Raw genomic sequence first — 22442 nt, forward strand, 5'->3', positions numbered from 1 at the left:
CGGCGTGCCGGCGCAGGATAGGAAAACGGTTGGACCCCCCTTGCTTCATGGGTGGTGATGGCTCTAACGTCTCTTCTTTTTTCTTCTTTTGCTATGTTACAGGCGTGCGGTCTCAAGCACGAGAAATACATTCATCCAGTGAGGACTTCTCCCTCTGATACACTTGAAAACATATCTTTTTACTTGATACATTTCCCTCCCCTTCTCTTACATAGACCAAAACATGCCACTTCGCTCTCGTATGAATCATCAGTGAGGTAGAGGGATGGTGTCGTTCTTGATCAACCCGTTCCGCCTGGCCATGAACCAAAGATGATGCCTCCAGTACCGTTGGTTCGACTCCAAGTTGTCGGTACTCTTGGCCTTGTGCGTCAGCACCGTGTCGATGACCTTTTGCGCAGACTCGGTCTCCTTCTTCTGCAGCAGCGCGCCCACCAGGTCCGACAAGCACGGCAGCGATGTGACGGGACGACCAGCCTTGGCGAGGTCGTCAAAGATGCGCATGGCCTCCTTCGTCTCACCGCTGATGGCGTGGGCACTCATGACGCGCTCCCAGAGGGTCTGGTCACCCTGTTTGACCACCGAGAGCTTGTTCTCCTTGAGCAGCAGTCGGACTCGCTTGATGTCCGGGGGGTCTCGGCGGAGGGCGCGCTCGATAAGGATAGTAACCATGTGCGGCGTGACGGCGAAGCCGTTATTGCGCATGTGGTTCTGGACGGCGGCCATGGCGTCGTCTGAGCTGCCCTGGATGCCATCGACCGCATACAGCATCTTTCCATACGTCTCGAGATTGGGCTTGAGGCCGGCATCCTCCATATCAGCAAAGATGGAGTGCACGGCTTCCACCTGCTCCTCCGAGGTGGCATAGTCCATCCGCTTGACCACCTCCTCCAGGAGAATAGTAAAAGTGGCAGTATCAGGGTCAATCCCCTGCTGTCTCATGGCGCGTAGCAGATCCGTCACCTTATCCGTGTGTCCGGCTCGGAGGCTCTCGCTGATGAGGATGTTGAATGTTCGGACGTTGGGCTCAAAGCCCTCTCGGCCAGCCCATGCCAACAGCTCGTGAGCAGCATCTGGATACAGGTGCAGCATGCCCTTGAAAGCAGCGTTGATGACATGAATAGTGGGCTGCACGGCCTGGGCCTCGGTTCCATTCTGGACTGCCTTCTTCCACGTCATCACCAGCTCTTCAAGCGCCTGGATGCCCGCCTGGGTCTTGCCTAGCTCGATGAGGGCTGAGATACGTTCAGTCCAGATGACAATATCCAACTTTGTGCCAGCCGAGACGAGCTGTCCCCATAGTGCTTCAACCTTGGCGAGGTCCTTGCACTTCTTCCACCCGTGCATCATGGCCGTGTACGACTTGAGTGTCATGGGCATGTTCAACGAGCGCATCAGCTCAATCGTCTCCTCCAGCCGTTTTGTTCGGCGAACCGCACACCACACAAAGATCCAATAGTCGAGGAAGTCGGGGCTGTCGGCCAATTGCTCCCTTACCCGGGGGTTCTGTTCCAGGCTCTTCATCATGTCCTCCCAGATGGCACTCATAGCGCCGATATTGCGTGCACGGTACGCCGACTTCAAAAGCTTGTGAAACGAAGTAACACGGGATGCGGCTATCTTGACAGGGTCTTCTGCCCACTCATGACTCTCGGGTTTCATCCACTGCTCTGCCTCAGTCGTGAGCATGGTCATGACAGTTGGCCACTGGCTCTTGACGTAGACCCCGAGTGCGTCCATTTTTTCAGCAGGCAAAGTGTGATAATTGGAGAGAATGGAGTGGATGTTGTCCTCCGTAAGTTGGTGCTTGGATAGCACGGCTCGGGCAAGCACTAACAACGGAGACAGGGCAACCCTCTTCTCACGGCCAAAGTACCTGACATCTGACGCAACAGCCAGAGTCGCCAGAAGAGCCGGGATGATGTCTTGAGCTTGTGGTGGCGGATACTGGAGGAACATCGAGGCCAGTGCGCGTGCTGTTTGGTTCTTGCTGGAGTCCTGTGTCTGGTCCTTCTCGACAAATCTGGCCTTCTCTGCGTCTTTCAGCACCTCAGGGACCGAGGGCATTGCAAAGCGGAGTTCTCGGTCAACTTCTCCAGGACGCTTGAGCTGGGAGACGTGCTTCCACATGCCGATGAGCTCGTCCCTCATCTGAGTGCGGGTGTAAGATTTGTTTCTGGCCTGCGTCATCCTGATACAGAGGTTCAGGATAAGGTCGTTCCTGATGTCGAGGTCGTACTTCCCAAGGGTGCTATACACCTGTGACAGCCGTACGCTGCGTAGGTAATGCCCATCTCGTAGCATTGTCAGGTTTTGGTCGCTGAGGAGCCCGGTGACGGCCATATAGATGGGCTTGGGCAGTTGGCCTCGGAGCTCCTGGATGCTGGGCCATATCTCTTCGTCAAATACTTTGAACTGCTCATGTGTCTTGATGTCCCTTTCCCTAAGCTCCTTGAGTCTCGAGGCGATCTCGAGCTCACCAAGAATGGGGACATTGGCGGGTTTATTGTTGCTGGAAGGGTCAACCACCTCATTGAATAAGGCCAATGCAGAGTCCTCGTGCTTTCTTTTCGAATCTTTCGAGTTGCCCCATGGTCGGCGTCGTGCTGGATGCCCATTGCCGGGGTTGTGTGGTGAAGATGAGGCTCGCGTGGGCGAGTGTGAGGCATCAGCCCTTGTCGAATACAAGGCCACGGCCCCCAGCCGCCTTGTGGAGGCCGTGCGGGCTTGCACCAAGCATCTTGAACAGACTATTCGAGATGCATACATGGCGAATGGCCGCAACGGGCTTCAAAAGGATGAAGGTTGCAGATGTCGGAAACTTGATGGTTGAGCTCCAATTATTTTCAAGGTGAGGTCGAAGTCAAGGTGTGTGGCCAATCAGGTTTCGGTAGTTGCACACCACCTCGGTAATCCTCGGTGTATAAATGTACCGGGTAGCTCTATTGGCATGAGTTATCCCTCACCGGCAGTGGTCTCATTGGCATCCATAGCGACTTGAATGTTGAATATTTCTCTTCTGATTGGTCATACTTTCTCTGAATGTTTATGTAGCCTCAGTCTTAAGTGTCTACCTGGTAAGATCGACTAATACATGAAACTCTCATCTTAGGTATTTCTTATTGAGCAATTATTTGGGTCATTAATCTTGAACCATAACACATAACCCTTCGCAACAACCCAAAGCCTCTCCAGTATAGCAAACCACGAGGAACAAAGCCGTATCTCACAGAGAAGCCGTAAAACTTCCATCAATCTCCTTGACCTTCTCCACGCTCCTCACATACCCCCCCCCCGCCTCAAGCCTCTTCACATACGCCGCCACCCTTGGAAACTCCTCCCTCCACGAGCCCCCCTCCCAGCTGCCAAACTCGTCCAGCTTGCCCTGCGCCGCGATGAGCGGGAAGCTCATGAGAATGTCAGCGGCCGTCAGAGTGGCGCCGCAGAGGTAGTCGCCGCCTGAAGTAGCGAGGTGGCCCTCAATCATGGAGAGGTTGCGCCGCGTGTTGGGGAAGATCCAGAAGGAGAAGATGCGGTTGGCTAGTATGGTTGAGATGGGTCGGATGTAGAAGGGGACGTTGGGGGATTTGAGTACTGAGATGAGTTGTTAGTGCTGGGGTTGGATAGAGATAGATGTGTAGACTTACCACCCACAATGAGGGACATGACAAGGACAGGCATCAGGCTACCCTCGCAGTAATGCAGATAATACTGATATCTCATCCAAGCCTCCGTCTCTCCACCAATCTTGCCCTCCATTCCCTCCTTCCACCGGGGCGGCATCAGCTTCTTCCCCTCGGGGCAGTGCTCAGTGAGATACTGTGTGATGAAGCCGCTCTCAGCCAATATCACCGGCTCCACGCCCTCACCTGCACCCGCGGGGGTGACACTGATGATGGGCGACTTGCCCAGAGGGTGCACCTTCTCAAGCTCTGGCGGGGCAAGCTTGGTCTCCTTGTTGCGGCGGAACATTTCCAGAGTGTATGGGAGCTTGAGCTCCTCCAACAACCAAAGGATACGCTGTGAGCGCGACTCATCGAGCCTTGAGCCAGAGTCAGCATCATGATGAGAAAAGTCCCCGGCATGTGACGTACCAGTAGAGCTTGACCTCGGGAAGTTCGTTTGCAGCCATCGTGTCTCGGGATTATTATGTTAAAAGTGTTCAAGATGTTGAAATGATGGTGTAATTGTGTTATGATGTCTGAATCAAGAGAAACTGTCAATAATTCTGCGGAATGTCCTCATGTTATATATTCTAGTCCCGGTTGATTTGCCCGATACGGCCGGTCTAAATAACTGTCCGATCATGATGACATCCGATCCTGCGGATCGGCGGTCGGATGCTGAGATGCCGATCAACTTTCCGGTGCAGTTTTCCTATTCAGGCCGTCATCCGCCCTGTCACATGTGCTCCTCAATCACTTCAAAACTCCGACATGGTCTTCCATAACTGTTAAATATCGAGATTTGAACTCTTACATGTCTTGATTTTGGCTAGCTGTAGTCTATTTTACCTCCCTTATGCTGCCAGCTCCCTATCCCGAAGCCAGGCGGGACACAAACGCCAAAAAAAAAGCTCTCTTAGACTCCGTCCTGTTCCTGTACCTGAAAGGACAACCTGCCGCCGTCCGCTTCCTGTATTCCCTTGCATGCCATGCCTGCCTTCCTCCTCAACGCATCTCGCTATGCAACCAAACACTGCATTCCATGCCAAAAAGATCACATACTCAAACTCGCTAAATCATAGCCCCCTGACTCTTCATCGTCGTCGGGACTTTGCTGCTGGCGCCGGCGCTTCGTGAGCTGCCTCTCGCTTCCGGGTCTGCTTGCGAGATCGTGGGGGTGGTGGAGGATCACTGTGCAGGTGACCCAACTCCTCCAGAGCCGTCGTGTTCTCCCACTTGAGGCAGCGGTAGTGGGGAATCTCGGGCGTCTTGTCTCGAATGCGAGTGCTCATCCGCTTGTGAGACTCTTCCTTCTTCTCTGTTTCGTCCTCGTTCGCAAGATACGCTTTCCGGTTCTCCATGTTCTTAGCGATCTTCTCCTTGTAGTTGAGCAACTCCTTGCGGAGCTTCAGCTCATTGAAACCGCGGGGGTCGAGCCACTTGATGAGCTCATCGACCTGTTCTGGTTCAGAGATGTAGCCCCATTGGTAGGCGTTGAAGACACTGGTGTCTCCCTCTTCCATGGTCTTTCGCTCGGGAACCGTCATGTTGAACTTGGCCTTGTACTCGTCCTGAAGCTCGGTAGGTAGGTCGATGTAGCCCTCTCGTTCCAGCTCATCGGGTCCCTGCACCCAGATCAGACCGTTGGCGTAGTCGGCCGATGCAGTCGAGCTGTCAGGAAGACCGCCGTATGGCATGCCATTGCGCTCAAACCAGTAGTAACGGTTCCAGAATCGATCCTTGCCGAGAACTCTGGTGCGTGGGCAGTCGGCCTCGCGCAGGTCGTTGTCGATGACAGCAATTTCCTCCTCGCACTTCTTGACGACATCCTCCTTCTTCTGGATGTCCTTGAGTAGCTTGATGAATTGCTTGGACTGAGTTGGGCCCTTGGGGGTCTTTTCAGCCTTTTCCTTTTCCTTGCGGGCCTTCTCCTCTTCTCGCTTTCGTTGCTTAGCCGTCAAAGGGCGTCGTCGTTTTCTCGTTGACACTGGGTCGTCCTCTGTTTCCTCACCATCTGCCTCACGCGAGATGTGCGAGTCGTCCGCGTCGGCCATCTTGACATCTCCTTCATCCTCGCGGGGATTCAGCGGTGGCGAAGGCGGCATGTTGTCCGGCAACATCAGCTTCTTTTGCTCGTTTAAGTGACGGAGCTCCTCAACGCTATACGGTTCGTTAGCCAACAATTATCAGTAATTTGAACCCGTTTCGACTTACGCTTGCTTTCGCTGCCGCTGCCAGTCAATCTTTTCCTTGCGATAGGTGGTCATGGTCTCACTGCAATCCTCCATGTACCCCCGGATGGCCTTGGTCTCAGTGGTCAACATGCAGATGATCTGCAGCGCCTTGACACGGTGGTTGACATCGAGCTCAGCGTATCGCTGTCGCACTGTCTCCTGCGACGCATCGACTCCAGGAGGCACCAATTCGAGCAGAAGCTCCTCGCAAGCGTCGTGTTGGCGCTCATTCTTGGACAGCTGATGAAGCAAACCAACCATGATGCGTTCCCAACCACCGTTGATAAAGTCGCGCTTTCGGAGATGTTCGATCCAATCGTAGTCCTGGAGAAGCTGTTCGGCACGGTGCTTGGTTTCCTCCTCGCTTTCCCTCTCAGCGGCAGCCGCCTCGGCAGCCAGTCTCTCTGCCTCCAGCTTGGCAAGACTGCTACGAGTAGCACGTCCAACGGGCTTCGGTTCTGGCTCGGGAGTAGGCTGTGCGCTTGTGTCCTCGTCTTCCTCCTCGTCGCTATCCTCTTCCTCGATCTCTGGGAGTGTGATTCGAACCTTGCCACCATCGGCTTCAGAATCGACAAGAATCTTAAGGACCGAACAGTGAATCTCGTCGAAAAGTTGGATCGGAACCTGTTCAGATGCAGCACACAGAGTTTGGACGTAGTCATCAAATGTGAAGGAGTCCAGCTTGAAGACCTCGCAGTACACGTTCAGTGTGTCCCAGGTTTCGAGCAATGGGCCGACGGAAGACATGTCAATGTTCTTGGATAGGTCATCGTGGGTAGAATCGCCGTTTTGAACTTTGACAGGCGGGTCTCTGCAGAGGAACTTCAAAGCAGGGCGCTGTCGATCGGTTCGAGGCTCAAGCTGTAGATCCTCAATCGGGTACTTGGGAGGAGGAGGTGGCGGAGGTGGTGGAGGCGTGGGGTCGCGGTGGATGGGAGTCTGAATGCCATAATCCGAAGGAGAGCTGAACGGGTTGCTATGAACGGGCATGTTCACAGGCCACTTGAGTCCCTTGGATGCGGTTCCCTGCTGACCGGGTTTCACCTTGCTCTTTGGAGCTGGCTTAAGCTCCGGTAATCGCACAGGACCCGAGTGTAGGGCAGCAACCAAGCTGTGACCGTTGGTGTCATGGTTGATGTGGGCTCGCTTTTGTGCCTGAAGCTGCTTGCGCTCCAGAATCTTGGTGTCGTAGCGAAGGTGAGGCGGCACGCGCGTATCGATGTGGTACTGGCTCGCATAATCATGCTTGACCAACCAAGGTGCGCCGTTCCACGCATCGCGAGTCACTGTCTTCTTGATGAACGATCTGAGCATGGCCTTTGTAAAAACACCCCGGTCTCGGCAAATATGCTCGTCAGTAACGATCGTCTCCTTTTCCGAGTCCTTGAGGTTCACGAGGTAGCGAGTCGTGGGCAGGGCCTTGCTGCCGTCTGGAAGAGCACGGGGGCCAAATGTCGTCTTGTCGCGAACCAAACCATGAACGCGCTCGCCGCCATCCAAGGTCACTGTAACCTCTTCGCCAGGGTAGTAGTCGAGCTTGAACTCCTCGTAAATCTGGTCGACGAGGTTATCGAGGCGAGAAACGGTCTGAAACTGCACCCTACGCAGAATAGGACCCTTCAGTGCCTCGGGAAAGGAAGCCTCGACTTCTTTACCTCCAGCAAGCTAATTTTATGATCAGTTGGTGCACGGTGATCAAGAGAACCCAAGACTAACCTCGCTCTTGAAAGCTTCAAAAAAGGTCAGGCCTGAGTGACCAGTGATTTGATCATTGAACCGACGCTGATTGTAGAAATCCATGCTAAGAAGGTGTAAGCTACAAACGGCTCCAGCAAAAGCGCATGAACAGCACTTACCGATTTAAGTAGTCCTCATAAGAAGCAAATATCTCCCCCGTTTGGGGGATGTACCAGACCTATCAAGAATCAGCTTCTGCGCGAAGCAAGAAACCCGGTTGACGTTGACGGGCATACCTCGGCATTCTCATCCTCGATCTCTGCGGGAGGCAGGAATTGGACGGGCTTTCGCTTGAAGAGAACCTGGCGATGGTGGTTTAGCGGGTGCGCGGGTGGCCAGAGCAAAAGATCGGGAGGGCGTACCATGGTCTAGTGATGCTGGGCGCAAGCGGTCGAGAATCAAGTGCAAAAGAAACCACCTGCAAGGCTGAGAAGCAGCCTCCCCCCCACTAACAAGTTTGTCGTTGCAGGATGTCGCGACGGCGCAGCATGGGTGAGGGCGAGAAATGCGGTTGCGGTTGCGAGACGCGAGTGCGGGCGGTCGATTGTTTGCGAGGCGAAATTGGTGCCTTGTCACTCGTGTGGGCGGATCGAGGAGAACGCGGGCGCGCGGGCGGGAAATCGGGGGTGGGTGCGTCGCGGGTTGATCGAGCCCGGGACGAACGACTTACACGGCGGGAGGTGGCCGAGAAGGTGTGAAACGGGAAGAGATGCTTGATATTCAAGTATCTCGGTAAGGGGATGCTGTAGATGTGTGCGTCGAGGTATAGCACAATGGTGGACGAGGATGCCTCGAGTACAGTGATGTAGGAAGGAAGAATGGAGGAAGGAAAGGAAAGAAGCGGGCTGACGCGACGGGAGCAACGGCGAGGTGGTCCCGGGGGGAGGAACTAGAAAAGAAGGAGCGAGGGTGGGCGCCAGCGCAAGGTACCTCGAGAGATGGGGGTGTACAGTGGGTCGATTGGGAATATGGGAGTACCTGTCGTGCCACTGACGGTACAGGTGGTGATGCGGTATCTTAAAGGTACATCTACTTCCTTGTCAGTGCCGTCCCAGGTACCGCCAGCATCTAGCATGGCCGTGCTGAACACCAGGGTCAACAGCTCTACCATGGGATGCACACAAGCTGGGATCAAGCTATAAATTACCCCATCAGGAAGATCAAGCTCATTGAAGATGATTATAAAATGTACCCGTTTGCAGGTTGACGACCCGTTTGTGCCTGCTCGAAGAGGAACATTTTTCCAAGAAAAAATGTCCCAGATTTTTTTAGCCTTCCCGGGCACCTACGCATCAACGCACCCCTGTCACCCGCGCCGGCACCACATCCTCCTCGTCCTCCGTCCTCCTCGCCTTAGAACCACCCACTCTCCTCTCCCTCCACTCGGCGCGACTGACCCTCGCCGGCCAACAAAACAGGCGCCTCGTAGACTTTTGCCCACGTTCTTGGGCTCGTTGGGATCGTCATCTTCCGCTGCATCTAATGAGCCCTGAAGCATGATTTTTCGACTTAGTTTCGACTAGATATTGCCGTTATTGCTCGACCTGCAAATATCATCTTTAGACAGGGTGGGCCGTCTCATCTGCCCGCCTCCTCCGGGACCGCGATGGCAGGTTTGACGCGACGACCATCCACGTCCCGCAAGAGCACGCAAAACCGTCAATCAAGCAATATGCGACGCTGAATTCACTGCAGATTATCAAAAACAGCGCCACGGCATTATCTCGTATCGAGGTTGTGCGATATACGGCGCCGCAAGTTCCCATAACTCAACTTGAACGCGTCGTATGAGCAACATCATGTCCAGACAAAACGTATTTAATTTGGCCGTGTTAGCTCCTGATATTCCCCTGCATGCCATTCCAGGCCGCCATAATGAAATACCTGGCTTTTCTGACTTTTTGGCGTCGATCTGGGGGATGTCTGGATCCTAGGGACCAAGCTGGAGGTTCTTAGACCAAAGGGGGCGTTCAGCCTTGCGCTTCACGTGGAAGACCCCCACAATTTTGGATGACTCAGCTGCCAATGTGGCTCGAAACATTCCCGAGCAAATCCGCCAGGGGCTTCACAGAAGTGAGGATGGAAGGTATCATTGACTGGGTTTCCCCTTTTCCAGATAACTGCCTAAATAGGTAGATTGGTTGCTTCGGAATCTTTCAGAATTTTCTAAATAATAGGAAATCTATTTTAGGGTATCTTTGCTATATACACCCATCTCATGCGGTAAAATACACCACCATATAGCCCACCCAGCTCCCGACAACTCCAATTGCGGAGTATGAGCTGGTAAACATCAATGGCAGAAACTCGTAGCTCTTTCCAAATATGATTTGGTGCAGAAGCGAGCAGTACAGGATGAGCGGGATGCTCACTGCAATGTACAGAGTGCTGAATCGGTCCAGGAGGAAGATTCTGGGCTTGTTGGACGCCGGAGCGAGACGGTCAAATGCCATGAGGAACACCACCAGCCACATGATGGTGTAGATGGTCTTGACGGGGAACTCGGCGGGTGTGAAGAGGAGCGGGAAAAGCGACACATGGCCTGCAACGGCGAGAGGCCGGAATGCGCCCAGATGTCGTCTATCGCGCAAGGCAATGAGGCTGAAGGGAATGATGACGAGGAGGATGGCCTTCTCATGAACGTGCCAGCCGAAGAGAAAAGAGGCATAGCCGCACAGGGTGACGGCACCAATGAAATTCTCCCAGGTAGGCTGCGAGAAGAGCTTGAGAAGCGGCAGGCCCTGGAAGATGAGTGTGAGGATAAAACACGTTCTTGGGCTGATCTCAGGCAGAACAGCGAACGAAGTGTCTCCAACAAGGCCGCGAGTGACGCTCTGCAACGCGCCCTGGTTGACAGCCCAGCCAAGTCGCGGGGCAACTATGATGAATTAGCGATAAGAACTACCATTTGCCAAGTGATAAACCTACCATGGATCAAAACGCGATCCGCAAAGGAGTAGAGGGCCCAGACATTGGGCGCCCAGTACGCATGGCAGAGACCCCGCGAAAAGGGAAACAGTCGGCTCAAGAGCTGCGGAATCTGACCCAGGGCCGCAAATGGGCCAAAGGCAGCTCCAAAGATGGTCCCGATGCCCAGACCGAGCTTGATACAGTTAAGGAAACGGATCCGGAAGATGGACTTGGACGACAGGCAATACGCCCGCAGGAGAAAGACAAAGTAGGCCAGGGCCAGGTACAGGTAGATGTGCTTGAAGCAGAGCAGCGCGGCGAACACGAGTCCACTAGACAGGAGAGTTCCCTTATAGCGCGCCAAGACCAGCGACATCACCAAGATGCCGTACATGAAACCATTGTACTGGAAGTGAATGTGATCGATGATGAGCAGGCCCGGCGAGAGGACAATGGACAAAGCGGCGACCTGCGCGGCGCGTCGCGACTTGAGAGGCGTGGAATCGATAAACGACTGGAGAGCCCACACGAGAACGAGCTCGGTGATGATCACGGTGGTCCGCTGGAAGTAGACCGTCTGCCAGCTGTCGTAGTCGAGGTTGTAGACCTTGACCATGAGGGGGTCGACGAGGCGGGCGACGTGTGCGAGGACATATTCGAAGTAGGCAAAGAAGGGCGGGTAGTCGAGGGTCCACTCCGACGTCTTTTCAAAGTACCACTTGTCCAAGGGGAGGCTCTCGGTGATGGCGAGCCAATTGCGGTGAACTTCAAAGTCGGTGGACTTGCTGTTTGACGAGATGGTTAGCTCTACCTACGGCATGATGGGGGAGCTCCGGGAAGCTTACTAGGCTGGGAACAAGAGGATCTTGAAAGCAGCAGCCACCAGCGCCGTCTGCGTCAAGGTCGGGTACGACTCGCTCATGGTGATGGTGTCGCCTCGGTGGACTTCAACTCAGCCTCATGACACTGGCAGGGAAGAGATGAAGGGGTGCGTGCTGCTGCTGTTGGGGAGCAATCATGACGAGGAGCTCTCAGGAGTCAGAGATTGGCTCGTTGTTCTTTTTTGGAGTAGGGTCCCCACCAGGCCGAATGGGGAAATGTGCATCCATCGTTCCATTGACGCTGGGGTTGGACGGATGTTGACTGGGATGGTAGTTTGGGGCAATTTTGACACTGAATAGTGAATTTATATTGGCTATAGGTAGTGATACAGTAACAATCGATATTGAAAAGAAATTCAGTATGCGTCTTGTGTCCATCTCTTCAAACCTCGTCGTGCTTCTAGAAGGGTGCGATGCTCCTCCGCTAGCGAGGGCCCGAGCTTCTTGAACCCCTGGCCTTGTCTTCTGGGGTTGGGCTGGATCCCACCAATAACCGAAAGACAGCTGCATGTTAAACTAGCCACAATGATTCAGTGTGAAGCTGAAAGAAAGACGAGTTGAGAGAAGTAAATATTGAAGAAAGGATATGAGATAAACGATTGAAATCTCTATTCTGTTGCTATCGTAGTTATATGTATGTAAATCATGATTTGTCTGTCATAAAATGGCCGAATTTAGCATCTACTAGGTCCCTTCAGGGGCATTCCTCAAGGCTGAGTTGAATTGGGCTTGTCCGTGGCTGTCGCGTGTGGCTTCATCAACCCACACTCCAACAGCCGCCCCCCTCATGAGACCCTTTTCCCTCCAAGCATTTGTTCAATTGTTTCCCTTTTCTCCCCCTTTTCCTTGAATAGAGTGAGACCTTCTATAGACGTTGCTAGCCCATTCCATTGTCTTGATCTTTTTTCCTGAGACGTTGGGTTTGACTTGTTTCTATTCTTCTATTGGTGCCCTCCACCGCCAAAAAAAAGACCGCCCAGGGGCCCAATTCCATCCATCGTTGATAGTGCAAAGTGTCCTCAGCCTTGCCCGCCTTTTCTGCTCGTACCATTCTCTCCACTCCCTCCCTTCGACAATCAAACACCCGAGCTTGGGTAGAGAGACAGACAGACGGACACTTCTTGTTCTTGTCCAGTCACGAGGTTGAGCGCTCTCGTCCTGCGCCAGGCACCGCCCGCCCTTTGTCCTCCCTTGTTTGTTGAACGACCTCTCGCAGCTTGGAGCCACCTCCGTCTTTCCCTCTCTTCGCCATGCGTTTCTCTCTATCTTTGGCTGCGCTGCTGGCAGCAGGCCTCTCAGAGGCGCAATACCTCATCAGCGAGCTCAGTTTCGGTCATGCTGGAAGGTTTGTTGTTGCTCTTCCCGTGTAGTACAACCTTGTGTGTGTCGCTGACCCCCTCGTCTAGGATAAGTCCCCCCGAATCTCGCGGGGAGATCCCCAACTTTGCCCTCCAGGGCAACCCCCAGATGCCAGAGGTGCTCTCCAACCGCATCATTCTCACGCCTCTCGCCCCCGGTAACCAGCGCGGTGCCGTCTGGGGTCAGCAGCCTCTGCTCCGCAACCAATGGATCGCCGACGTCGACTTCCGAGCCAACGGGCCCGATCGCGGCCGAGGCAACCTCAACATCTGGCTGGTCCGCAACGGTCCTGCCTCTGTCGGCTCCGGCAGCATCTACACTGTCGGCAAGTTCGACGGTCTGGCCCTGGTGATAGACACGCACGGCGGCGCGGGCGGCATGGTCCGTGGTTTCCTCAACGACGGCACCGTCGACTTCACGAGGCAGAGCAACGTCGATGAGCTGTCGTTTGGTCACTGCGGTTACAACTACCGAAACCTGGGCCGACCCTCACAGATTAAGCTCCGACAGACATCCACTTCGTTCCGTGTCGAGGTCGACGGCAACTTGTGCTTCGAGTCCGGTAGCTTTAGCATCCCCACCGGTTACCAGTTCGGTGTGACGGCCGCGACCCCCGACAACCCGGATTCGTTCGAGGTCTTCAAGGTGGTGGTCATGGCCGACAACTCGGACTCGGCCCCCGTCCGCAACAACGACCCCCCCCAAGCAGCAGCAGCAGAAGCAGCAGACGCCCAACAAGAGCCCCCCCAGCCGAGGCGCTCCCCCCCAAGAGGGAGGTCCCTGAGGGCGAGTACGCCGACGAGGACCCCGACATCTTCCAGACGTCCAAGACGCAGTTCATGGATCTCCACAACCGCCTCCAAAACACAAACCACCAGCTCTCGTCCCTGCACCGCACCTCGTCGCGCCACCAGCAGGAGGACGTCAAGCGCCACGAGGAGGTGACCAACCTCATCGGCCAGCTTCGCGCCGACATGCGCAAGCTCGACGACATCACGGCGCTGCAGACCCGCGTCATCGAGCTCGAGAAGGAGGTCAAGGGCCTCCGCAAGGACCTCACCCGCAAGCTGCAGTCCACCGAGCGCTCTGTTCGCGACGTCCTCTCGAGCCACCACAACTCGCTCTCCCAGGCCGTCATGGCCAGCACCCCAGGCCACCGCTTCCTGGTTCTCTTCTTCCTCGGCACCCAGCTCGCCCTCGTTGCCGCCTATGTCATCTACAAGCGGCGGCGGGCCACTATGCCCAAGAAGTACTTGTAAGCGGATGCCTGGGATGTATCCGAGGGTTGATACCTGGTGGGTAGGCGGTTGTGTATCTAGTAGAGTGAGGTTGTTACGACTTCACGCCTTTCCTTAATCGTCAATGTGTTCTTGTATATTAGAGGTATGAGCTGCACATGCGAGAGTTTATGTTTTGGGTAGCAATGAGCATGATAAATTCCATAAATTGATACCAATAGTGCCGCCTGCTGACCTGTGTCGTCCTACATCATTCTCATTCCTGAAACCAAGCCAAGCGCTGAGCTGACCAAACCAAGGCAAGCAAAAGACAAAGTAGTCAATGCATATGCCATATATACCCTTCACGCACTTCTCAATATTAACCCCATTGCTCGTCGAGCATATTACCCCCTACTACCCCTCAAATCCTCTCAAAGCTGCCGTTTATCACATCCAGCAGCTCGTCACCCTTGGGCGCACCTGCAGAGAGGTTCTCATGTCCATCAGCTGTAACGAGAATATCGTCCTCAATTCGAACGCCTCCAACGGGATAGTAGGCCTCGAGGACATTGCGATCGATAAACTTGGCGTGTGCCGAGTTGTTAAGGAAGTATCCCTCAATGAAAGGTCGGCAGAAGTAACTGAGGGACTCAGTTAGCATCAAGTCACAAGAAAGACAGTGACACTTACATTCCAGGCTCAACGGTGACAATCATGTTGGGTCGAAGAGCCTGTCGTCCCTTATAAGGTGGCGGCGCAGCTACCATTCGCTGTAGAGCGACCAGGGCCGTGGCCGTAACCATCTCGCGCTTTCCACCCTCAATGTGGAAGTTGTCTCTCATCAAGAGACGCTCGGCGCCCGTCACATCGTGAACCTCCAAGCCAACGTGATGGCCCAGGCCGTGAGGGAAGAAAGCAGCGACGGTACCAGCCTTTTGAATCTCATCAAAGTTACCTCGTAGGATACCCAACTTGCGCAGCCCCTGGATGGCCACGTCGCTGGCGTGCAGATGGAGCTCATAGAAGATGCAGCCAGGGCGGATCCGTGCTATACACTCATCTTGCATACGCTGGACGATGGCATGGATAGCAGCGCCCTCTTTGGTAAAGGTACCAGTGAGGGGAAGTGTCCGGGTGATATCGCTGGCGTAGCATTGCCACTCGCAACCAGCATCGACAACAATGACCTGCTTGCCTTCTAGGGACTGGTTGTTGGCCTCGTAATGCAAAGTAGAGGCGTTGGGACCGGCCCCGGCAATGATGGGGTATGCCTGGGCATGAGCACCACGGGAGGTGCAGGCTGAGAGGAGAACAGCTTCGACATCCTGCTCGTTCCGCATACTGAGGATGCGTTCGGCCACAGCACGATGAGCGGCCGCCGAGATGCGCGCAGCACGGCGAATAAGCGCAACCTCATAGTCTGTCTTGATCACTCGAGCTTGGTCCATGGCAGGTCGCAGCTTGGAGCAGTTAATCTGCGTCTGGCCACGAGGACGGTCAGCCAGCTTAGGAGCCTGGTCCGGGTGGAGGACGTAGAGAGTCGTGGCCGGTCGGAGGTGACCATGGAGAAACTTGGGCAGCTGAGCCGTGTATCGGACATCATCCACATCGAAGCGACGCATTGCCTCCGCGGCGTCAGGAGTAGCACCGTACCATAGCACCTGTCGCGGCTCAACGTAGGGGATCCAGAGAGTGAGGCGATCATGTGCTATCTCGTAAGTGACGGAGCAGTCGGGAAAGTCAACACCGCTCAGATAATAGAAGCTGTACGTTTGTTAGAAGACGGCTCATCCATGTGAGTAATGGGCGACTGACTATCTGCGTTGTTTGAAAGGAGGCGACTGATCCGAGTCTTCGTAGAGCCGAGTGGGTTCACCGGGAAGATAGATGAGGCCGTCAGTGGCACCGAGCTCGGCGGCGACCTTGCGGGCATGGAGTTTTGCTACAATGCAACGGTCAGCAAGGAATAGACGCTCAACGGATGAGATTGGTGAGCTGGTCGCATACCGGGATACTTGTTACCGCTACTCCGACTACTCGGGCCCTCGCTACCCTTCTTGACCTCAACGCATCTACCGCGCGGTTAGCCAGCAGCTCAGAAACGCTCAGAGACGAGCAAGGATTCTTACAGCGCGTCAAACTCATCCTCGGGCACAAGCTCGAAGTGGATGGTGTTTCTTTCACGTGCTAGCGGTGCGTCTCGCCGGTCATCCCCGCTGACCAGCTTGGGCGGCGTTGTGAGAGCTGCCATGACCAGTGTCGCTGACTGTTGCTGAGCTGGCGAGATGAATACAGGAGGATGAGAGAAGACCAGCACGATCCTGGGTAAATGAAATGGTAGGTATGAAGTATGAGGTATGAGAAACCTAACCTTGTGTGAAAGGACAAAGACGCAATATGAAGCTCCGACCGGCACAGCCCGTATCTAGGTCTCCTCCCAGAAGGTGCCAGTTCCCGTCCCGTTGCGGTGCTCGACGGCTTAGCTCAGCGTATCGCGTCTCAGCGATAACGCCCTGCAACCATAGCTACCCGCCCCAACTGCTAACGTTTGGTGGCTGGTGCCATTCGCCTCGACCCGATACTAATGCATCGACCTCATGACGCAACCAGCCCCGATCCGAATGTTGAGGACGGGAGTTGGCGTCAAGAGATTCACGTGTCATTCTCTCGCGAAGAAATACTACGTAGTAAGTTACTCTACCCCTTGTCTTGGACGATCTAGAGCGCCTCTAATCATATTCATACAAGCTCCAAGACACCTCTTGAGCATGTGCCAATAGCCGCAGTCCTATCAAGTTATCCATCTCGTCCAATTATCCATAGCGCCTCGCCAAGTGGCTCTCTTGGCCTCAACACTTTCTTCACACAAACAACACAGCTTTTGCTTCATGCCCTCAAGGCAAATATCATTACATCTATATCCATGACAAGATGCACTCCTTGACAAGATGCAGCTTTTCTCATCCTACATCCCATCTCATCCTTTCACCCCTATCCTACCCTCCCAACCCAACATGTCGGTCTACTGCGTATATCCATCCTACACATTCCCGAGACCTTCCATGTATATACATCCAATCGCGCCCCGTCTATGTGCCCGATCCATCTCTCTAAGAATGTGGTCCTCTTTTTCGTCCTTGCGTCGCTGGCGTTGCCCGGTTCCCCCTGTCCTCCCTGTTTCGATAAAAGACATCCACCTCCCTACAGGCATCATCCCGACGCTCATCGTTCAAATCATAATCGCTCTCCCCCCGAATAAAAACAAAGTGAAATTCAATGGCCAACGCCTCGCGCGCTTTCCTTCCTCCCGTATCGTAAAGTGGGTATCAAATGTAGAGACCGTTACATTCCTTGAAATCCTCCTCTTCCAGAACCAAAGAAACCTCCCCAGTCCGCCTGCATTCCCTGCTCCGTAAACATTTGCTGGATTTGCCTTTCTTGGTGGCGTTGTGTGTGTGCTCTCCGGTTTGAGATCGAATGTCCCTGATGAATTGCGTGCGTCTGCGACATTGGCCGGCGTTGCATCATTGGCTGACCCTGCTGCATGGCCATCACGCTTGACGGGTTGTACATTTGACTTGGCATACTCATCATGGGTTGGGCCTGCTGGTGCACCATGTATGGTGGTGGTTGTCCAAAGATTTGGCTCTCCACATCATCAAACGTCCCGGTCAGGAAGAGCTGCATGTCCTGGTTATGATCACCCATGCTGGAAGACTGATCTGTCTTGCTGGGGAAGCCGAGTTCCATCATAGGCTGGTTCGGGTACGCAAAAGGATCCTCAGAAGGAAACATGAGCGAGTCGAGCTTGTTGACGGGGTTGTGGATGCTGAGCGGCTGTCCCGTGTAAGGGTTTCGCTGTGTGCTTGTCGCCGTACTGCTGGTCGATTCAGGCGTGCCTCGCTGCATGTCAACCGGCATAAAGTCGCCAAAGTTGGCCGAGAATCCGGTGTCCTGGAAGCCTGGCATGTTCCCGCCCGCGACGGGATCCATGGTGCCCTGGGAGAGTGTGGTTGGATACGAGCTGGTCGAGATCTGGCTGGTGCGAGTGAAATCGGCCGTTCCGAGTGACGACATGCTTGCAGGGATCGGGGTGTGGTGAGACGACACAGACGATGGTCGCCCAGTGGGCGCCGACCTCTTCTTGGAGGGAGCTGGTCGCACGCGTCCAGCGTCCAATTGCTCAGGCAGTTGGTCAAACAAGACCTAAATCCGTCATGTTAGTAAGAATGACTGTTACGAAAAAGGAGAACATACCTTGAGAGCATTCGTCACTCTTTCTGCCGACATGCTCTTTTCTGCCAGAGCCGCAATCATCTGCCTTCCGGCACGGGCATCCGCCAGAACCTCGCCAGAGCCAGGCTTCTCGGGATTTTCTGTGGCGTAAAACACAAGTGAGAGGACGGCAAAGAACTCGGTGTACAGCATGAACCAATAAGGTCCGCTGAGCACACGCTGTTTCCGAATCTCCAGGCCAATGTGCACGATATTCCGAGACACGCTGATAGCGGCCGCTGCACAAGCGTAAGACAGTTCGTCGACCTTGTTCCCTTGGCTCAGGCGAGGAGACACGTAGTGTAGGAATGGTCGGTATAGCACAAGTTGCACATGCGCATAAGCAAATCTGAGCAGATGCCGGATGCTATTTCTCATATTAGCATTTCAGTCTAACAGTCTTCAAGGATCAACTACTCACCGGACCGTTTCTATCGGACCCTCACCACTTGGTCGCCAATGCTGAGGCAGCCTCTCAAACCATGAGTGAAGGTCAGCCTCGATTTCCTTGATCCGACCATAGCTGATCAGATAGGTTGAAGCGGGTTTGTTATCCTTGGAGAGACTTTGACCCAGTCCTTTAGTTGGATACACATATTTTGTGACCTTGGACAGAATTTCCATCAGTTCTGAATGAGCGTTGAAAGCCTGGAAGAAAGAGGAGGATCCAGGAGGTGGTTGCAGGATCCCAGTCGATGTAATGTACTCATCGTCGACCTCTGTAGGGAAAGGTTGGTCGATATCGTCGACATTGAGGAGGAGAGGAAAGCCAAGTAGTGTTGAAACATAAATGTCCATCTGTCGGATCACGTAGAAAACGCGCTTGCGGACTTCCTGCTCGATGGTGTCGATTTTTTCGTGCTGCAAGTGTCGATGCAGACCAATTCGCAGTGATGAACGGAGTGCGATGCCGACAAAAGAGTAGCAGCTGCTGAGGTTTGATGTTGCTTGAAGAAAGAGAATGATGAATAAGAGAGCTTGTAATGAGATGAGATCGCGGCAATCCGTGAGGTCCTGTAGTACGGATCGTGCCGCATTGTAGTATTTGAGACCTTCTTCCGTCGCTTCTCGATAAGCCATGCTTCCGGGGTCGTTGTCGTCAAGATTGTTGTACATGCAGCCGAGGGCCATGACAGAAAAGAGCAGTCCAAGATATTGCGTTTCCTCTTTCGTCAGATTGTCGAGCGGCCGGTCATAGATCTTTTCCATATTATCGTAGAAAGTGGGAACGTGAACAATTCGAACGAGACAGGTCGCGCAGCTGAGAGAATAGTAACACAATTTCCTGGCAACATCTTTAGGTGGTAGCTCGGGATAACTTGGTACGGCAGAAAAAGGCGTTCCGACAGAGGAGAGAGATGGTGACTCGAGGCCTGGAGGTCGTTCGGCGCGTGGTAAGAAGGGTTGTTTCCCTGTAGGACCAAGCATTCCCCTAAAATGCTCCTTCATGCGTTTCAAGAAGACGGCGCCGGAAGAGATACCGTGGAAATCCCAGCTGCCCTTTTCGTCAAGATCAAGCTGGCCAACCGAGTCGATCATGGAAGTGAGGTGAGCGTCATTCGGGTCGGGCTGGGGCGGCTGGGTCTGTCGAGCCTTGGCGGCTTGGGCGCGTGCATTTTCTCGATTGCGGAATTCTTGTTGAATGGCTGGGTCAAGATTGGGATCGGCCAGGTCGACATCTGGCATGAATTTGTGTAATAGTGACTCTGCGCGTTGCAGACGGCTTTCCAGGGCCTCGATATACTGTGGTGCCGGATTCCTTCTTCTGTTCGAGGGTTTGTCGTATGTACATTCTAAGAGTCAAGGTTAGCTCGCGCGTCACTGTCGGTCGTGGAGATCAGGGGATCGAAAAATGGGCGTGTTGGGCGAGGGAGGAAATCGAGCCGGTCTCATACCATAACTATAGACGGAGCAGTGTGTGCAAGGTTGTTTGCCATCGCACTTGATCTTTTTTCGGCGGCATTCGTCGCAAGCGCGCGTTACTCGTCGTCGCTTTTGGATGGGTTGGGATGGCGCGTTGGATGCATCCTCATCGCCCTCGTTATCGGACTTGATGCTGGCTGATGGCGATGGAGCATCGTTATCCTGCCAGTCTTGGGTCGAAGACTGGCCGGCATCGTCGTCGGCGACGTCTGGTGACATCTTGGGCTTGATTGAATTAGCAAAGGCGATGTATTTGATGGTTTAATGAATGGAGCAAGTTCGAGGTGGGAGGGGCCAGGGCGCGGAAGACAAGGGATCGTGAATGTCCTGGCAGGGCGCACAATGAGCCATGACCGATTGATTCGGCCAACGTGAGCAAATCGCGCGAGTTCAGCCTCGAAGGCGTCGAGGACGGAGGTAATAAGGTGCAGGAAAGGCGACTTCAGGAGTGCAACGCTCAGGTGTCGGTGGGACTTGAGCAGAATGGGCAGACGGATTCGCAAGCACTTTTCACTCACCAGGTGTCGGGCTCGATAGCCACACTAAAGCCGAACGCCACGGATCAGATACTATGAGGTGTTCAAAAAGGAGAAGGTTGTGGTCGTCGCCGGCGTGCGGCAGAAATGGAAACGGAGGCGGGCAGTCGAAGGGGCTGCTGGATGGATGAGTTGCAGGGTCGCAGGTAGCGAGGCCAGCGGCAGCCCATGTCCCAATCGCCCCAAGACTCAAGGCCTAGGCCATCCGCGAAACAGAGGGCGCCAAGAGAGGTTCCCGCAGACGAAGAGGCGGGGAATAAGCAGCAGTAGAATCCGAAGACGGAATCGCGATGATGGCGAGGGGCGGCCAAGAGTAGACGATAGTACCAGTCAAGTACAGTCGCAGAGCAGGAGTTGGGATGGGGGAGAGAATTCGCGACCGAAGGACGGGGGCGGGCAGACCAGACCAGCAGCAGGAAAGCGGGCGACCAAGTTGAGTTGAGCTAGCTGAGCGAGAGTACGAATGAACGAACGAACGAGGAGGGAGTCAGCGAGTGGAGAGTGGACCTCGACTCTCAAAAGGACCAGGCCAGGCTTTTGGGGCTTTCGATCGGGTCCTTTTGGGGCTTGTCAGAGCCAATCAGCACTGTATAATCGACACAGTATGGCCGTGCCGTGCTGCCGTCTTCCAACCTGGAGAGGTAGGGGAACGGACGGAGAGTGCCAGAAGCGGGTGATGAAGCCGCCGTAGGGAGATGCCGCACAGCGAACGCCCGGGGCCGGTGAGGGACGGCCGTGGCAGGTTGAGGGAGGGCTGATGAGAGGAGCCAGAGAGGAAGGAAGGGGATGCTGAGACAAAAGGCCTGAAAAGTTGAGTGCCAAGAAGAACCAAGGGACAGGATATGTCGAGCCAAGAGCCGGAGCCAAGCAAAATCCAAGCGCCAGCGAGCGATTGACGGGCGAGGGCTGAAGGACAAGAATGGAGCGATGAGGAAGGGGAGACGCGCAAGTCAAATATTAGATAAGGATGTCTCCATGAGCTAACGTAGTAGCAAGGGGGAGGGGAGGGCGGCCAGAATTGAGTTGAAGGCGACGATGGCTTCAAGCGCTGTGAAAGACACGGGAGATGAGGGCTCTAAATGGACGGGGCGAGCAAGAGGTCAGGGTCCTTCAATCCGACCAACGGAGTCCGTCCAAGTAGGCAAGTCGATTGATTGATCCAAAGCAACCACTGAGACGAGAGAAAGGAACATATGCCCCAAAGCTGAAGGGACACCTTGTTCGCGATGATGCTCAAGACCGGGAATAATGGAAGATGGCGCTGGATACACGGCACCTGGAGAAATGGGGGGAGACATGACGGGAGGCTTCGAGTGGAGGGTGGATGGGGGGGATTGTGGAGGGAGCTCGGTGTTTTGCAACTCGCACTGTGCCCTGACCGAGCGATTTCCACGCTGCTGCAGGTGGGATCGGCCCTGGGGGACAACCTTTAGGGGCGAGCCCAGATGCAGGAGGACTCTGGCCAGTGCAGAGTCCAGGCCAGCACTGCGCTGCGCTGAGCGGCGCCATGGAACGTGTCAATCGATCCAAGCCAACTCTCTGTGCTAACTTTTTTCTATTTTCTAAACAAAGACATTCAGCTCATGTTGAGTTTACAGAGGTAAGCCCTTGTGCTCGACACTCACTGTCCCAAATAACGCGTCGGTGGCTGGCTGCTGGGGTTCCGTTCCTGTTCAACGCTCTCTGTATGTCTCTTTTGTCG

The 22442-nt window shown here is 54.4% G+C and overlaps 6 protein-coding genes across 6 annotated transcripts; 1 reads left to right on the forward strand and 5 right to left on the reverse strand.

Annotated features, from left to right (window-relative positions):
• Positions 1 to 249: 249 nt before the first annotated feature.
• LRP88_00862 (uncharacterized protein) lies at positions 250 to 4132 on the reverse strand (the record flags this gene model as incomplete). Its single annotated transcript, XM_083237566.1, has 6 exons — positions 250 to 2674; positions 2734 to 2750; positions 2810 to 2834; positions 3231 to 3594; positions 3744 to 4042; positions 4095 to 4132. 6 exons carry the CDS (start codon positions 4130 to 4132, stop codon positions 250 to 252), a joined length of 3168 nt encoding a protein of 1055 aa, XP_083106071.1.
• A 627-nt stretch (positions 4133 to 4759) lies between these two features.
• Positions 4760 to 8001, reverse strand: LRP88_00863 (uncharacterized protein; the record flags this gene model as incomplete). The annotated part of the gene is made up of 5 exons (XM_083237567.1): positions 4760 to 5825; positions 5880 to 7564; positions 7616 to 7700; positions 7756 to 7814; positions 7873 to 8001. 5 exons carry the CDS (start codon positions 7999 to 8001, stop codon positions 4760 to 4762), a joined length of 3024 nt encoding a protein of 1007 aa, XP_083106072.1.
• Positions 8002 to 9852: 1851 nt separating this feature from the next.
• LRP88_00864 (dolichyl-P-Glc:Glc1Man(9)GlcNAc(2)-PP-dolichol alpha-1,3-glucosyltransferase) lies at positions 9853 to 11468 on the reverse strand (the record flags this gene model as incomplete). The annotated part of the gene is made up of 3 exons (XM_083237568.1): positions 9853 to 10514; positions 10565 to 11331; positions 11392 to 11468. 3 exons carry the CDS (start codon positions 11466 to 11468, stop codon positions 9853 to 9855), a joined length of 1506 nt encoding a protein of 501 aa, XP_083106073.1.
• A 1209-nt stretch (positions 11469 to 12677) lies between these two features.
• LRP88_00865 (concanavalin A-like lectin/glucanase domain-containing protein) lies at positions 12678 to 14045 on the forward strand (the record flags this gene model as incomplete). Its single annotated transcript, XM_083237569.1, has 3 exons — positions 12678 to 12772; positions 12834 to 13467; positions 13557 to 14045. The coding sequence occupies 3 exons, from the start codon at positions 12678 to 12680 to the stop codon at positions 14043 to 14045; spliced, it is 1218 nt and encodes a 405-aa protein (XP_083106074.1).
• Positions 14046 to 14427: 382 nt separating this feature from the next.
• Positions 14428 to 16257, reverse strand: LRP88_00866 (aminopeptidase P family protein; the record flags this gene model as incomplete). Its single annotated transcript, XM_083237570.1, has 5 exons — positions 14428 to 14647; positions 14697 to 15770; positions 15822 to 15948; positions 16014 to 16078; positions 16136 to 16257. 5 exons carry the CDS (start codon positions 16255 to 16257, stop codon positions 14428 to 14430), a joined length of 1608 nt encoding a protein of 535 aa, XP_083106075.1.
• Positions 16258 to 17348: 1091 nt separating this feature from the next.
• On the reverse strand, positions 17349 to 20423 carry LRP88_00867 (Zn(II)2Cys6 transcription factor; the record flags this gene model as incomplete). Its single annotated transcript, XM_083237571.1, has 4 exons — positions 17349 to 18212; positions 18264 to 18648; positions 18703 to 20074; positions 20177 to 20423. The coding sequence occupies 4 exons, from the start codon at positions 20421 to 20423 to the stop codon at positions 17349 to 17351; spliced, it is 2868 nt and encodes a 955-aa protein (XP_083106076.1).
• Between the last annotated feature and the right edge of the window lie 2019 nt (positions 20424 to 22442).

Source organism: Fusarium phalaenopsidis (assembly GCF_050370095.1).
Source record: "Fusarium phalaenopsidis strain FUZ10S chromosome Unknown contig_32278, whole genome shotgun sequence".
NCBI classification, from domain to species: Eukaryota; Fungi; Ascomycota; class Sordariomycetes; order Hypocreales; family Nectriaceae; genus Fusarium; species Fusarium phalaenopsidis.